The sequence below is a fragment of the Chiloscyllium plagiosum genome, chromosome 11 (assembly GCF_004010195.1).
Source record: "Chiloscyllium plagiosum isolate BGI_BamShark_2017 chromosome 11, ASM401019v2, whole genome shotgun sequence".
NCBI lineage: Eukaryota > Metazoa > Chordata > Chondrichthyes > Orectolobiformes > Hemiscylliidae > Chiloscyllium > Chiloscyllium plagiosum.
Genome location: NC_057720.1, coordinates 17,731,331 through 17,747,241, shown reverse-complemented (window position 1 = coordinate 17,747,241; position 15,911 = coordinate 17,731,331). Strand labels below are relative to the sequence as shown.

The following is a 15,911-nucleotide window of genomic DNA, read 5'->3' as shown; positions in this document are numbered from 1 at the left end:
TTGAACTCCGTCTGCCACTCCTCAGCCCAGCTCTGCATCATGTCTAAGTCTCTTTGCAGCCGACAGCAGCCCTCCTCGCTATCCACAACTCCACCAATCTTCGTATCTTCTGCAAATTTACTGACCCACCCTTCGTCTCCCTCATCTAAGTCATTAATAAAAATTACAAACAGCAGAGGACCCAGAACTGATCCCTGCGGAACTCCACTTGTAACTGGGCTCCAGGCTGAATATTTACCATTTACCACCACTCTCTGACTTCAACCGGTTAGCCAGTTCTCTATCCAACTGGCCAAATTTCCTACTATCCCATGCCTCCTGACTTTCCGCATAAGCCTACCATGGGGAACCTTATCAAATGCCTTACACTACATCCACTGCTCTACCCTCATCCACATGCTTGGTCACTTCCTCAAAGAATTCAATGACTTGTAAGGCAAGACCTAGCCCTCACAAATCCGTGCTGGCTGTCCCTAATCAAACAGTGTCTTTCCAGATACTCATAAATCCTACCCCTCAGTACCCTTTCCATTACTTTGCCTATCACCGAAGTAAGACTAACCGGCCTGTAATTCCCGGGGTTATCCCTGTTCCCTTTTTTGAACAGGGGCACAACATTCGCCACTCTCCAGTCCCCTGGTACCACCCCCGTTGACAGTGAAGACGAAAAGATCATTGCCAACGGCTCTGCAATTTCCTCTCTTGCTTCCCACATAATCCTAGGATATATTCTATCAGGCCCGGGGGACTTGTCTATCCTCAAATTCTTCAAAATGCCCAACACATCTTCCTTCCTAACAAGTATCTCCTCTAGCTTACCAGTCCGTTTCATACTCTCCTCTTCAACAATACGGTCCCTCTCATTTGTAAATACTGAAGTACTCATTCAAGACCTCTCCTATCTCTTCCGACTCAATACACAGTCTTCCACTACTGTCATTGATTGGACCTACCCTCGTTCTCGTCATTCTCATGTTTCTCACATACGCATAAAAGGCCTTGGGGTTATCCATGATCCTACCCGCCAAAGACTTTTCATGCCCTCTCTTGGCTCTCCTAATCCCTTTCTTCAGCTCCCTCCTGGCTATCCTGTATCCCTCCAACGCTCTGTCTGAACCTTGTTTCCTCAACCTTATGTAAGCCTCCTTCTTCCTCTTTACTAGACATTCAACCTCCCTCGTCAACCAAGGTTCCCTCATACGACCATCTCTTTCCTGCCTGACCGGTACATACATATCAAGGGCATGTCGTATCTGTTCCTTGAAAAAGTTCCACATTTCAACGACATCCTTCCCTGACAGCCTATGCTCCCAACTTATGCTCCTCAGATCCCCCAATTGTAAAACCTACCCTGTTGCACACACCTATCTCTCTCCATAACCAAGGTGAAAGTCACAGAATTGTGATCACCATCACCAAAATGTTCACCCACTAACAAGCCCATCGCTTGTCCCGGTTCGTTACCAAGTACCAAATCCAATATGGCCTCCCCTCTGGTCGGACAATCTACATACTGAGTTAGAAAAGCTTCCTGGACACACTGCACAAACACTGCCCCGTCCAATCTACTTGATCTAAAGAGCTTCCAATCAATATGTGGAAGTTGAAATCGCCCATGACTACTACCCTGTGGTTTCTGCACCTTTCGAAAATCTGTTTCCCAATCTGTTTCTCCACATCTCTGTTGATATTGGGGGGCCTATAGTAAACACCCAACAAGGTGACTGCTCCTTTCTATTTCTGACTTCAGCCCATACTACCTCCAAACCCCCTTGAATTGCCTTTTTGCAGCCATTATACCATTTCTAATTAGCAATGCCACACCCCCTCCTTTTTTACCACCCTCCCTAATCTTACTGAAACATCTGTAACCAGGAACCTCCAACAACCATTCCTGTCCCTCTTCTATCCATGTTTCCGTGATGGCCACAACATCGTAGTCCCAGGTACCGATCCACGCCTTAAGTTCACCCACCTTATTTCTGATACTCCTTAGAAGAAGAAGAAGAAGAAGAAGAAGAAGAAGAAGAAGAAGAAGAAGAAGAAGAAGAAGAAGAAGAAGAAGAAGAAGAAGAAGAAGAAGAAGAAGAAGAAGAAGAAGAAGAAGAAGAAGAAGAAGAAGAAGAAGAAGAAGAAGAAGAAGAAGAAGAAGAAGAAGAAGAAGAAGAAGAAGAAGAAGAAGAAGAAGAATCACGTGGCACTGGCAACAACCCAGAGATGACGACTCTGTCCATCCTAGCTTTTAGCTTCCAGCCTAACTCCCTGAGCTCCTGAATGACCTCCCCACCCCTCTTCCTACCTATGTCGTTGGTGCCAATGTGCACCACGACTTCTGGCTGCACACCCTCCCCCTTAAGGATTCTGAAGACACGGTCCGAGACGTCTCGGACTTTGGCACCCGGGAGGCAACAACCCAACCGAGAGTCTCGCCCGTGTCCACAGAACCACCTGTCTGTCCCTCTAACTAGTCTCCTATAACTAGCGCTCTCCTCCTCTCCCCCTTTCCCTTCTGAGCCTCGGAGCCGGACCTCGTGCCAGAGACCCGGTCACTGCAGCTTACTCCTGCTCGGCCATCCCCCCCCAACAGTATCCAAAGTGGTATACTTATTGTTGAGGGGAACGACCACAGGGGATCCCTGCACTGCCTGCTTCCTCCCCTTCCCACCTCTAACTGTTACCCAGCTACCTCTGTTCTCTGGCGTAATTGTGTCCCTGTAGCTTCTATCTGTCACCCTCTCAGCCTCTCGAAAGATTCTCAGTTCATCCAACTCCAGCTCCAGTTCCCTAACGCGGTCTGTGAGGAGCTGGAGCTGGCTGCACTTCCTGCAGATGAAGTTGGCAGGAGCATCGGTGGTCACCCCTACCTCAAACATCCTGCAGGAGGAACATTCCACTGCCTGCGCTGTCATAACTCTGCCATAATGGCTAGTCCATTTCATTTTCTGGCCAATGGTAACCCCCCAAGATATTGATAGTGGGGATTCAGTGATAGTGATCCTGTTGAATCTCAAGGGGCATTGGTCATTTTCTGGCATTCATGTGGCGCAAATATTACTTGCCACTTGTCAGCCCAAGCCTAGATATTGTCCAAATCCTTTTGCATTTGGGCATGGATATCTTTAGTAATGTGGGAATCGCAGATGTTGCTGAATGTTGTGCAATGATCAGTGAACATCCCCATTTCTGACCTTGTGATGGAGGGAAAGTCATTGATGCAGCTTCGGATGGGCACTACCCTAAGGAACTTCTGCAGAGATGTCTTGGAGCTGAGATGACTGACCTGTACCCACCATAACCATCTTCCTTTGTGATTGGTTTGAATCCAACTGGCAGAAAGTTTGTCCCCGATCTCCATTGACTCCAGTTTTACAAGAATTCCTTACTCTGTCAAATGCAAGGGCAGTAACTTGCACTTTTGGAATTCATTGCTTTCGTCCATATTTGGACAAGACTGTAATGAGGTCAGGAGTTCAGTGGTACTGGTGCAACCCAAACAGAGCATTAGTGAACAACTATTTGCCAAGTAAGTGAAGCTTGATAGCACAGTTGATAATACCTTCTTTCCATTGCTTTATTGATGATCGAGACGAGTCTGGAGTGGTAATTGGCTTGTTGGATTTGACTTGCATTTTATGTAAAGGACGTAGCTAGGCAATTTTGTTGTTGCTATTCTGGAACTGCTTGGCTAGAGGAGCAGCAAGTTCTGGAGCACAAGCCTTCACTACTATTACTGGGATATTGTCAGGGCACATAACCTTTGCAGTTTCCAGTGCCTCTGACTGTTTCTTCATATCTGATGGAGTGAATTAAATTGCCTGAAGATTGGATCTGTAATGCTGGTGACTCTAGAGGAGGCCAGGATGGATGACTCATTGGGTACTTCGAGCTGAAAATTACTTAGTAATGTTCTCTTTTTCTTGCCAAACAACTTTTCATTTTCTACATTATACTTTCATCTGCAAGATTTTTTGCCCACTCAACATATCCATCTTTGTCTGCAACCTTCTTATGTCTCCCTGAGAGAGACATAAGACAATATTTTCTTATTTATTTGGTGTCATCTGTGAATTTAACTCCTGTGCCTTATTCCCCCATCGAAGTCATTAATCTAAATTGTGAAAAGTTGATAACCCAGTATACACTCCTGAGGAACTCAACCTGTCACATCCTATCATTTCTAGCCACATCCGCGTACTGTCCAATTTCTGCCAGCCAGCCAATCTTTTATCCATGTTCATATGCTACCCCCTGCACCATAAGCTTTTATTTTCTGCACTTGTGGCATATTATCAAATCCAAGAATTAAACATCTACGGCTGTCCTTTATCCAAAGTGCATGTTGCTACTTCAAAGAGGTCCAACACATTGTTTCATCAAAGTGAAATCAAGCTTAACCAATGCTGACCCTTCCCAATTACCTTCATTTTTTCCAAAGTGTAGCTGGCTTCTCATTGATGATCGATTATAGTACCTCTTCTTTGACAAATTTTCAGGCTAACTGGCCTATGATGTGCTGTTATCTGCTTCCCTCGCTTCTTGAATAGAGGAATTATAATTAAAATTATAATGTAAACTTAAATTATATTGTGATTGCTGGCACCTCAATTTAGGATATTAATTAATCCTGTCACACTACAAAATACAAAATCTAATATGACCTGTTCTGTGGTCAGTTCCAGATGTACTGCTGTAGGAAACTATCATGAAGTCCTCATCAAGGCTACATTGGCAATCTAATTTTTATAGTTTTTATGTAGATTAAAGTCATCCATGATTATTGCCATTCCTGTTTCTCTTGTGTGCTATGTGCCCTTCAATATTCGGGTCCACTCTTTGTCATCCTGCAACCATATCTCCATAATTCCTATCAGATCAGATTTATAGTTGTTATATTTTTTAAAAGATCCAATAAACCATTGTGCTGATATCATAGCAACTGCTCCATAGCAGGACAAACTTTATCCTTATTAGCAACAGTTCTGTGAAGAAATCAACACAATATCTCTAAACTGTTGGACCAATCTGATTTACCATTTTATCTTCTGTTTCTTTACCTTGCCCTCATTTAACGTCTTACAGGATTTTGTTATCTGCATGGGCTGGAATTTTGTTGGTCCTATTGTCAGTTCTGCTTTGAAAGACCAGCAAGAAACTGAGCACAAGGAAAGCTGCTTAAAAATACTCAACCATGTAGTACAGGTAAATGAATACACCAGAGAAATATCCATAAATCTAACTGCAAAGCTTTTTGCATTTGTTGCGTATTTTAAGAACAAACACATTCCACATTAAGATATCTGAAGCCCTTTGCAACTAATCAATCATTTTGAAGTACAATTTGTTATTATGTAGACGCAGGTGCTAGCTAATTTGCACAATACAAAGTTTGAGATTAACAATGTGAGTGAATATCTATTTATCCTATCTTGGAAGCTTGCAATATGGTGAAGTTCAGTGGGAAGCTGAAGGATTGGGAAGCCTTTAAAAATCAGCAGAGGATAACTAAAAAAGCAATAAGGTGGGAGAAGAGGAAATATGAGGTTAAGCTAATACGAGGTATTCCATTTTGGGTTTAATTAACAATGGTAGGGCTTAGACAGTTAATGGTAGAACCTTGGCAAATGTTGTAGAACAGAGGGACCAAGGGATGCAGGTACATAATTCTTTAAAGTTTGCATCACATATAGACAAGGTGTTTAAAAAGGTGTTTGGCAGACTTGCCGTCATTGTTCAGTCCTTTGAGTTTGAGGGTTTAGGTGGTATGTTGAGGTTGTACAGCATATTGGTGAGGCCTGTTCTGCAATAGTGTGTCCAGTTCTGGTCGCCCAGTTATAGGAAGGATATTATCAAGCTGGTGAAGGTTCAGAGGAGATTTACCGGGATGTTGGTGGGTATGGAAGGTTTGAGTTATAAAGAAAGGCTGGGACTTTTTTCTCTGGAGCGTAATAGGTTGAGAGATGACCTGATAGAAGTTTATAAAATAATGAGAGATATAAACGGAGTTGATGGTAGTCATCTTTTCCCTAAGATGGGGAATTTCAAGACTCGGGGGCACATTTTAAGGTGAGAGGAGAGAGATTTAAAAGAGACATGAGGCAATTGTTTTACACAGAGGATGGCTCGCATGTGGAATGAACTTCCTGAGGAAGTGGTGATGCGGGTACAATTGCAACATTCAAAAGACATTTGGATGGATACATTAATAGGAAAAAGTGAGGACTGAAGATGCTAGAGATCAGAGTCGAGAGTGTAGTTCTGGAAGAAGCACAGCAGGTCAGGCAGCATCAGAGGTTCAGGAGAATTGGCATTTTGGGTCTAAGCCCTTCATCAGAAATGAAGCTTGTGGGCTGGGGGACTGAGAGATAAATGGGACGGGGGTGGGGGGAAGGTAGCTGAGAATGCGATTTGTAGATGAAGGTGAGGGAGAAGTTGATTGGTTGGAGAGGAGGGTGGAGCGGATAGATGGGAAAGGTGATGGACAGGTGAGGAGGGCGGTGCCAAGTTGGGTTGGGACTGGGATAATGTGAGGGAATGGAAATGAGGAAATTGGTGAAATCCACAATGATTCCATGTGGTTGGAGGGTCCCAAGGTGGAATATGAGGCGTTCTTTCTCCATGCATCGGGTGGTAAGGGTTTGGCGATGGAGGAGGCCCAGGACCTGCATGTCCTTGGTGGAGTGGGAGGGGGAGTTGAAGTGTTCAGCCATTGGATGGTGTTCCAGAGATGTTCTCTGAAATGATCTGCAAGTAGTTCTCCTGTCTCCCCAATGTAGAGGAGACCACATCGTGTGCAACGGATACAGTAGATGATGTTGGTGGAGGTACAGGTAAATTTCTGTCAGATGTGGAAGGATCCTTTGGAACCTTGGACAGAGGTGAGCGGGGGAGCTGTGGGCACAGGTTTTACAACTCCTCGGGTGGAAGTGGCAATGTGTGCAGAGGTTAGTGGAATGGAAGGTGAGGACCAGGGCGGTTCTGTCCTTATTGCGTTGGGAGGAGTGGGGTTCAAGGGCGAGGTGCAGGAAGTGGAGGAGATGCGTTGGAGGGCATCGTTAACAACATGGGAAGGGAAATTGCAATCTTGGAAGAAGGAGGCCATCTGCGATTTTCTAAGGTTGAAGTGGTCATCCTGGGGACAGATGCAGTGGAACTAGAGGGAATTGGGAATAAGGGATAATGTTTTTACAGGAGGTAGGGTGGGAGGAGGTGTAGTCCAGGTAGCTATGGGAGTCAGTGGGTTTGTAGTAGATGTCAGTGGTTAGTCGGTCACCAGAAATGGAGACGGAGAGGTGCCCACCCCTGCACTCATGTAAAAAGACACAAAGGCACTAACTTAACAACAGTGGAGTTTTACCAAATGTTCTGATCAGTTTTTATCTTTCAAACAACATCGCTAAAGCAGATTATCTGGCCACTGTCATCTTGCTTGTTTGTACAAGTTTGCTGTGCGCAAATTAGCTGCCACGTTTCCCACTTTATAAGTGTGACTATACTTCATTGAGTTTCAAGTAATTTGGACTGTCCTGAGTCATGAAAGATAAGGATAAAGAATCTGTGGAGTTCTCTTCCCTGGGTGCAGTGAAGGCAGGCTCACTGAATATTTTTAAGGCAGAGGTAGATTTAGATTCTCGATTGAAAAAAGGAATCAAACATTGGGGACAGTTAGGTAAGTAGGTTGAGACCACAGTCAGGAGAGTTGAGTGGTCAAATGGCCTATACCTGCTCCTAATTTGACTGCTTGTATGTTCATTCTATAGAAAACTTTGTTTTGCCAAGATTTGTAAATTTATGAGGAGATATTCTGTGGCTTTCCCAGAAAGGCAGGGCAAAGTGGATTTCCATCAGAGTGTATTACTGATGAAGTGGTGGGAGTTGAAGCTCTGTCAAACCATAATGTACAGTTAATGCAGTGACAGGGACATTGTTGGAAGAAAATAATATTGACCAGCTACCTGGAAGCATGATTAATAATGCCAAACTAGGAGCATTTGACAAATGCAACAAATATAACATTAATGATCTATATTTTAAAAATCCATAAACTTTTATATTTTATTCTGGAAATTGAAGTAGCTTGTCCGAAAGTGAGAGAGATTTGCTTCACAATCTGATGTGTTTTCCTTGCAGATAAGTAACCCAAAGGAGCTTCTAGTGGGTTTATTTGAACAGATTGAGGAGGCTGTTGGAAATAACATAGCCAAAACAATCCTATTACTCCTGCAGCCACTTCAGAGAGGTAATTTGAAATAGTTTATCAATACGAGTAGACTTTATAAAAAACTATTTCTTGGCTAATCTTAATGCCGGTTAACACTGTAGAATCAAATATCTATCATAGTGTCAGAGATTGTTAGCAGATTCTTTGCATTGTGAGTTAAGCTCAAATAGGGTCCCAAACCTGGGTTGGGATCGATTCCCGCTGTCATTAATCTTGACTCAATTGATCAATTAATGCCTGTAAGGCACATTTATCCAAGTAAGGATGATGCACAGTTCTGCACCCGATCTGGCCTTCCTAAAAATTAGTATGAAATCACAAACACTCTAGCCCAGTTCTCATTTCCAGTTGCCACTGCAAAAAATACAAAGCCTTACATGTACTTTTGTTGCATTGTTCATTTAAAGAAACAACTTGTAATAAGAATGCTTTGGAGAAGCAGAATTCATCTTTGGTTCAGGACCTTTAGAAATCTTTACTTTTGTTCTAAATGTATTATTGAAATTCTATGATATACCTCTGTTGTAATACAAATTTTCAAGACCTAATTTCAATCTAATTTTATGTGTAATCATAGAAAATGTCAAGTCTTTGTTAAAAGGCCAATTTGCTTTTAATTAAATATATTCCTTCAGCATTGTTTGGCTTGGCTAGTTTTTGTTAAGTCACAAACTGACCTTGGTTTTAGATATGGTCTGGTATTCTGCAAGTATGGAACTTTAGATTAATTAGTATCTTGTTTTTGCTTTTCACATAATAAAATGTAATTTTAAAAAGGTATTATTTGATTTCTTGGATCTAATTGCATAATTTTTTCTCAGTACTGTTAAAGATGGAACATAAAAAGGCATATTCTGTGGGGCTATCTCTTGCAACTATTCATAGCCAACTCTCCAAACTACCTGTACCTTATTCAAATGAGCAACGTAAACAGGATGAATATGGACTTTGCAAGTGTTGCATGGCTGTAACCTCTTTTATTAAACCATTTGTGGATGAAGTGAGTCACACAACAGAATCTGAGGGAAACCCTTTCCGTAATGAGCTAAAGGATGAACTACTGAAATTGTAGGTACTTAATTTTCATGTCATTGATCAGCATGTTGTTGACTAAGGGATTTTGTCAGGTAAATTAATGAATGTCACCTAACTGATGTTTTTACAATTGATATAGTTGCATGAAAAGTTTGGAATACCCACTGCTGACAGCACAGTTACGTCCATTAACTGAAGAGATTGAGGACAACTCGTTGAGAACTTTTGCTGCTGAAATTGTGGTAAGTGTGATTTGACCACAGCATTTTAACACCTTTCTGGTACAGTTTTGATCTGTTGCTTTGAAAGTGCATCTGTATTCTACATGTTTATTTCCTACATTCTCAATAAATTAGCTCTCAACTAAACCATTTATGCATTTAATTCACAGCATACTTTACAAATTGGTACAAGTCCAATTTAAGATTTTATCTTGCATTATGTAATGAGTTACATACTGCATTTAAGTGCATCAATAAAATCATGTAATTGCTCTAATAGTAATTATGGAAATAAGATTGCATTGAAAAGTTCCTTGAATTGTGGGCTTCTTTGTCATTATGTTCAAAATTGTCTAATCAAATTTCTTTGCTTCTTCACTCCCTTCTGCTAGCCCACCCAGTTAGAATCTCTCCAAGATTCCCCCACTCCTGTCCCTGTATCAATCTCTGGTTTCTCTCATATCTCACCTCATGCCCAAACTAATTTTGTTTATGAAGGGAAATTTGGAAAGGGCAAACAGCAGTTAAACTAAAATGCACGAATTGATGGCACAAACTAGAAGTAACTAGGTTTAAATGAAAACTATTATAGATTCATTGTTGCATGAACACTGTTGAATATTCAAAGTTGTTTCACATTGAAAAAGATTAGGAAGAAAGGAAGAGGATGAGGTCAGTCAGTACAATAGAGAGAAATTATTTTGGCGTGGAAGATTAAAGATTGATCGTTATGAAAGGTTTTTGAATAACTGCAGGTGATTTCAAATTTCAGATTATCAAAATCAAATTGGCAATCGTAGCCTTGAGGAAAGTCATAAAATGTTTGCAGGGCAGTTCTTGAAGCAGTAAGTTGTGGAGCCAATCAGGGAATGTGCATTTTAGACCTAGTAATCTAGGGAAGGCAGATGAACTCAGGGCATGGTTAGGAACATGGGACTGGGATATCATAGCAATTACAGAAACATGGCTCAGGGATTGGCAGGACTGGCAGCTCAATGTTCCAGGATACAAATGCTACAGGAAGGATAGAAAGGGAGGCAAGAGAGGAGGGGAAGTGGCATTTTTGATAAGGGATAGCATTACAGCTATTCCCGGAAATGCATCCAGGGAAGTTATTTGGGTGGAACTGAGAAATAAGAAAGGGATGATAACCTTACTGGGATTGTATTATAGACCCCCTAATAGTCAGAGGGAAATTGAGAAACAAAGTCGTAAGGAGATCTCAGCTATCTGTAAGAATAATAGGGTGGTTATGGTAGGGGATTTTAACTTTCCAAACATAGACTGGGACTACCATAGTGTGAAGCGTTTAGATGGAGAGGAATTTGTTAAGTGTGTACAAGACAATTTTCTGATTCAGTATGTGGATGTACCTACTAGAGAAGGTGCAAAACTTGACTTACTCTTGGGAAATGAGGCAGGGCAGGTGACTGAGGTGTCAGTGGGAGACCATTTTGGGGCCAGCGATCATAATTCTATTAATTTAAATTAATGATGGAAAAGGATAGACCAGATCTAAAAGTTGAAGTTCTAAATTGGAGAAAGGCCAATTTTGACGGTATTAGGCAAGAACTTTCAAAAGCTGATTGGGGGCAGATGTTCGCAGGTAAAGGGACGGCTGGAAAATGGGAAGCCTTCAGAAATGAGATAACGAGAATCCAGAGAAAGTATATTCCTGTTAGGGTGAAAGGAAAGGCTGGTAGGTATAGGGAATGCTGGATGACTAAAGAAATTGAGGGTTTAGTTAAGAAAAAGAAGGAAGTATATGTAAGGCATAGATAGGATAGATTGAGTGAATCCTTAGATAAAGGAAGTAGGAGTATATTTAAAAGGGAAATCAGGAGGGCAAAAAGGGGACATGAGATAGCTTTGGCAAATAGAATTAAGGAGAATCCAAAGAGTTTTTACAAATATATAAAGGACAAAAGGGTAACTAGGGAGAGAATAGGGCCCCTCCGAGATCAGCAAGTCAGCCTTTGTGTGGAGCCACAGAAAATGGGGAAGATACTAAATTAGTATTTTGGAGTCATAGAGATGTACAATGTGGAAACAGATCCTTTGGTCCAACTTGTCCATGCCAATCAGATATCCCAACCCAAACATGTCCCATCTGCCAGCCCCTGGCCCATATCCCTCCAAACCCTTCCTATTCATATACCCATTCAGGTGCCTTTATAAATGTTGCAATTGTACTAGTCTCCACCACTTCATCTGGCAGCTCATTCCATATATGTACCACCCTCTGAGTGAAAAAGTTGCCCCTTAGGTCTCTTTTATATCTTTCCCCTCTCAATCTAAACCTATGCCCTCGAGTTCTGGACTCCCCCACCCCGGGGAAAGGACTTTGTCTATTTATCCTATCCATTCCCCTCATGATTTTGTACACTTCTATAAGGTCACCCCTCAGCCTCCGATGCTCCAGGGAATATAGTCCTAGCTATATTGCGTGCAATTTCTGGTCTCCTTCCTATCGGAAAGATGTTGTGAAACTTGAAAGGGTTCAGAAAAGATTTGCAAGGATGTTACCAGGGTTGGGGGATTTGAGCTATAGGGAGAGACTGAACAGGATGGGGCTGTTTTCCCTGGAACATCAGAGGTTGAGGGGTGACCTTATAGAGGTTTACAAAATTATGAGGGGCATGGATAGGATAAATAGGCAAAGTCTTTTCCCTGGGGTCAGGGAATCCAGAACTAGAGGGCATAGGTTTAGAGTGAGAGGGGAAAGATATATAAAAGAGACATACGGGAACAATGTTTTCACACGTGTATGGAATGAGCTGCCAGAGGAACTGGTGGAGGCTGATACAATTGCAACATTTTAAAGGCATTTGGATGGTATATGAATTGGAAGGGTTGGAGGGATATGGGCCGGGTGCTGGGAGGTGGGACTAGATTGGGTTGGGATATCTAGTCAGCATGGACGGGTTGGACTGAAGGGTTTCTTTCCATGCTGTACATCTCTCTGACTCTGAGACTGGAAAGATTAATTATCACAGAGGGATAATATTCTTTTGGGAATAGTGATCATAACACAGTAGACGTTGATATTTAGAACATGGTAGACTTTAGTATTCAGTTTGAATCAGAGAAATTTGCATCTGAACTTCTTGTCAGGTAATTAGGAACAAGAGTAGGCTAATGTATTGTAGACTGAAAGTACATAATTGGTTCTTTCCGATTATCATCCCATTCTTGCCTCAGTCGAAGCAAAATGTTCAGACACAGGATAGTTTTACCTCCTTCATCTTTATTCCAGGCCCTGGAGGGGGAGAGAACGATTGCCCATGTACACAGAGACATGAATTCTTCGTCTTCTCTCAAACAGCAGATCCTTAATGAATTATATAGTCATTTACAGCGAGCGGCATCCAAATAAGGCAAACTTCATATTGATTGGGTGACCATTACAATCAGCAAGTGTCAATAGTAAACATCTGGACTTATACAATGAATGTCTTAACCTTAACTGACTTTACATAATGAATGCTACTTCATCTTGTTAAATGGCTTTACATAATAAATGCTTTTTCACCTCGTTAACCTACTACCCTTGCTTCAAGCACCTCATTGTTTACTGCAAGTTCTTATCTGAATCAAGTTCTGCTGGCTGAGTCTTTGTTACACAACCCAAAATTTAACTCTTTCCCTAGTTGCTCATACTTTATATGCTTTCTCAAGATCTGATCAAAATGGTTACAATTTGGCATGTGCACTTCAATATATAGCACCTTAATCTACTTAGTACATACACAAAAACTAATGAGCGAACCTATTAGCTTAAACTGCTTTATACTCAATAATTTGTTTTCATGCTCGGGATTGTGGATGACTGGCATTTGGAGCTCAGTCTCAGATTCCATGGTACTGGTTTCACGGACCCCAGTCTGATGGTGAATGTCCACGGCCCCAGTCTCTTGAACCCGGCCCAGTCCTTGATAGTCGTCCATTTCTGATTATGTACATCACCATTTCATAGTACTTTCATACTTTTCCAAATATTCCATTGTGCAGAAAACAAGTTGATAATATCGCCAGTTGGCTCCATGTTAACTACAAAAATGAATGGTTTGCCTCAGACAATCAAGGTTATGCAGCACCCTTTCAGCCAAAATTGGCTGTTTTTGACACGGCCTATTTTTCCATGTTTTGCTTCAATGGCTCAATGCTGTGTCCAATTAATGCTTAACTATTAACCCCTAATAGTCTGGTTTGGAGACAATTTTTTTTAAACCTAACACTAGCCGCTCAGCCCTTGAGCCTACTCCGTCATTAAACAAGATCATGACTGATCTGAATTTAACTTCAGCTCTATTTTTATGCATACACCAATAATTTTTCCTGTTGGCAATCAAGAATCCACCTACCACTGTCTTAAAATATTTAAAGATTCTGTATCCATTGCCTTTTGAAAAAGCAAATTCCAAAGTCACAAACCCTCTGAGGGAAATTTATTTTCCTCATCTCTATCTTAACTGGGTGATTTTAAACTCTGATCTCTCTTTCTAGAAAGAATTGCAAAGATATGAAGACAGAGTTGGCTAAAGTAGATTGGGAAAATAAGTTAAGATGTTAGATAAGCAGTGACATACCTATGAGGAGATGGTGGTGGATAAGTTGTTGGAGATAATTCTGAAGCATAGGATTAACATGCTTTTGTAGAGGCAAGGAATGATTAGGGATGATCAGCATGGTTTTGTGCGAAGGAAATCATGTCTGACAAACTTGAGTCTTTTTGAGGAAGTAACCAAAAAGTTGACGAGGGCAGAGCAGTGGATGAAGTTTACTTGGACTTTACTAAAGCATTTGATTGGGTTCTCATAGAGTAATTAACAAAGGTAGATCACATGGGCTTCAGAGTGAGCTCGCCAATTGGATATAAAATTGGCCTTACAGTAAGAGACAGAGGGTGAACAAAGAACAATACAGCACCCTATGAGATATTTTATTACTCAGTAAGATATATTCCATTGAGAAAGAAAGCCTCTATGAGAAGGATTAAGTTAAGTATCAGGTTGAAATCAAAGGCATTTGCTTCTTGTAAAGATTAGAAGACTAGGAAATTTTAAAAGTAGACAAGGACAATAAAAAAATTGAGAGAATTTATAATGAGGTATATTAGCAATAAATGTAACAAAAAAGTAAGAACTTATGCAAATATATAAAGGAGCAGAATAGTTGAAATAAACTTTGGTCACGTAGAGGACAAGATTGGAGGAATAATAATGGAAATCAAGAAATGGCAGCAAATTAGAGCAAGTATTTTGTAAGTAGTATCTTCATTATAGAAGACATCCCACAAATAGTAGAAAATCAAGGGGAAAAGGGAGGGAGGAACTTAAACAATCAAGATCACTAGAGGAAAAATACTAGGAAAATTAATGAGATCTAGCAGCTTGCCTTCTGGATCTTAAAAAGAAGTGGGTAAGAGTTAGTGAATACATTAATTGTCACCTTCCAAATTCATTGTAGGCTTGAGACGTGTACAGTTTACGATTTAAATTGCTGGATACAGAAATAAGAGGTGAGACTTTCACATGTGAGACATACCTGCCTTTTTATCTGTTTGCCCGACATAGGTTTGTCCCATGCTAGGATAAGAAAATACAGCCCAAGAGTCTGCAAATTGTTATCCCAGTTGGTGTTAATACTGGACAAGTCCATCCAAGAATGAAACCTGGTTTGATGCGTGATATGTTTAATTTTTGCAATTGGTTAACAAACTGGTTCATTACTGAAACAATGCTGCACATTGTTCTTTAACAACAGAACATAATTTATGACACAAAAAGAATAAACTATTTATTGAAAACAGATCAAACGATCAAAAACCTCACTAATTTTCAATCTGTTTCCTATGACTATTTGTCACAGAGACCTAATCTGAGAAACATCACTTTTATCTCAGCTTTTATAAATGTTTACTTAACCAATTTTCCCCAGGTTCTTTTTCTTGGACTATGGGGACGATTTCCAAGTCTGCTGGCAAGAATCACTTGCAATTCTGATGATGCAGACATTTTTCAGTCCAAACAACTTGAAAACTTCTCTCTAAGCTCTGCTGGCTTGGAAGCTCCACACTCGAAACCATTTCTGGGTCAATGGTATCCTATGAACTGAACTGTGTGGAGCCTCAAAAAATGGGGAGATACTAAATGAATATTTTGCATCAGTATTTACTGTGGAAAAGGATATGGAAGATATAGACTGTAGGGAAATGGATGGTGACATTTGCAAAATGTCCATATTACAGAGGAGGAAGTGCTGGATGTCTTGAAACGGTTAAAGGTGGATAAATCCCCAGGACCTGATCAGGTGTACCCTAGAGTTCTGTGGGAAGCTAGAGAAGTGATTGGTCTGCCTCTTACTAAGATATTTGTATTATCGATAGTCACAGGTGAGGTGCCGGAAGACTGGAGGTTGGCAAACGTGGTGCCACT

The 15,911-nt window shown here is 41.0% G+C and overlaps 1 protein-coding gene across 3 annotated transcripts in view; it reads left to right on the top strand.

Moving 5' to 3' along the window:
- The window catches only part of glmna (glomulin, FKBP associated protein a), a 61,146-nt gene that overhangs the window by 14,017 nt on the left and 31,218 nt on the right, over positions 1 to 15,911 (top strand). For all 3 annotated transcript variants that reach the window (XM_043698788.1, XM_043698789.1, XM_043698790.1), the window contains exons 4-7: positions 5,080 to 5,199; positions 8,128 to 8,236; positions 9,040 to 9,286; positions 9,393 to 9,495. In XM_043698788.1, coding sequence (XP_043554723.1) covers positions 5,080 to 5,199; positions 8,128 to 8,236; positions 9,040 to 9,286; positions 9,393 to 9,495 — 579 coding nt within the window. The remainder of the gene's footprint in view (positions 1 to 5,079; positions 5,200 to 8,127; positions 8,237 to 9,039; positions 9,287 to 9,392; positions 9,496 to 15,911) is intronic.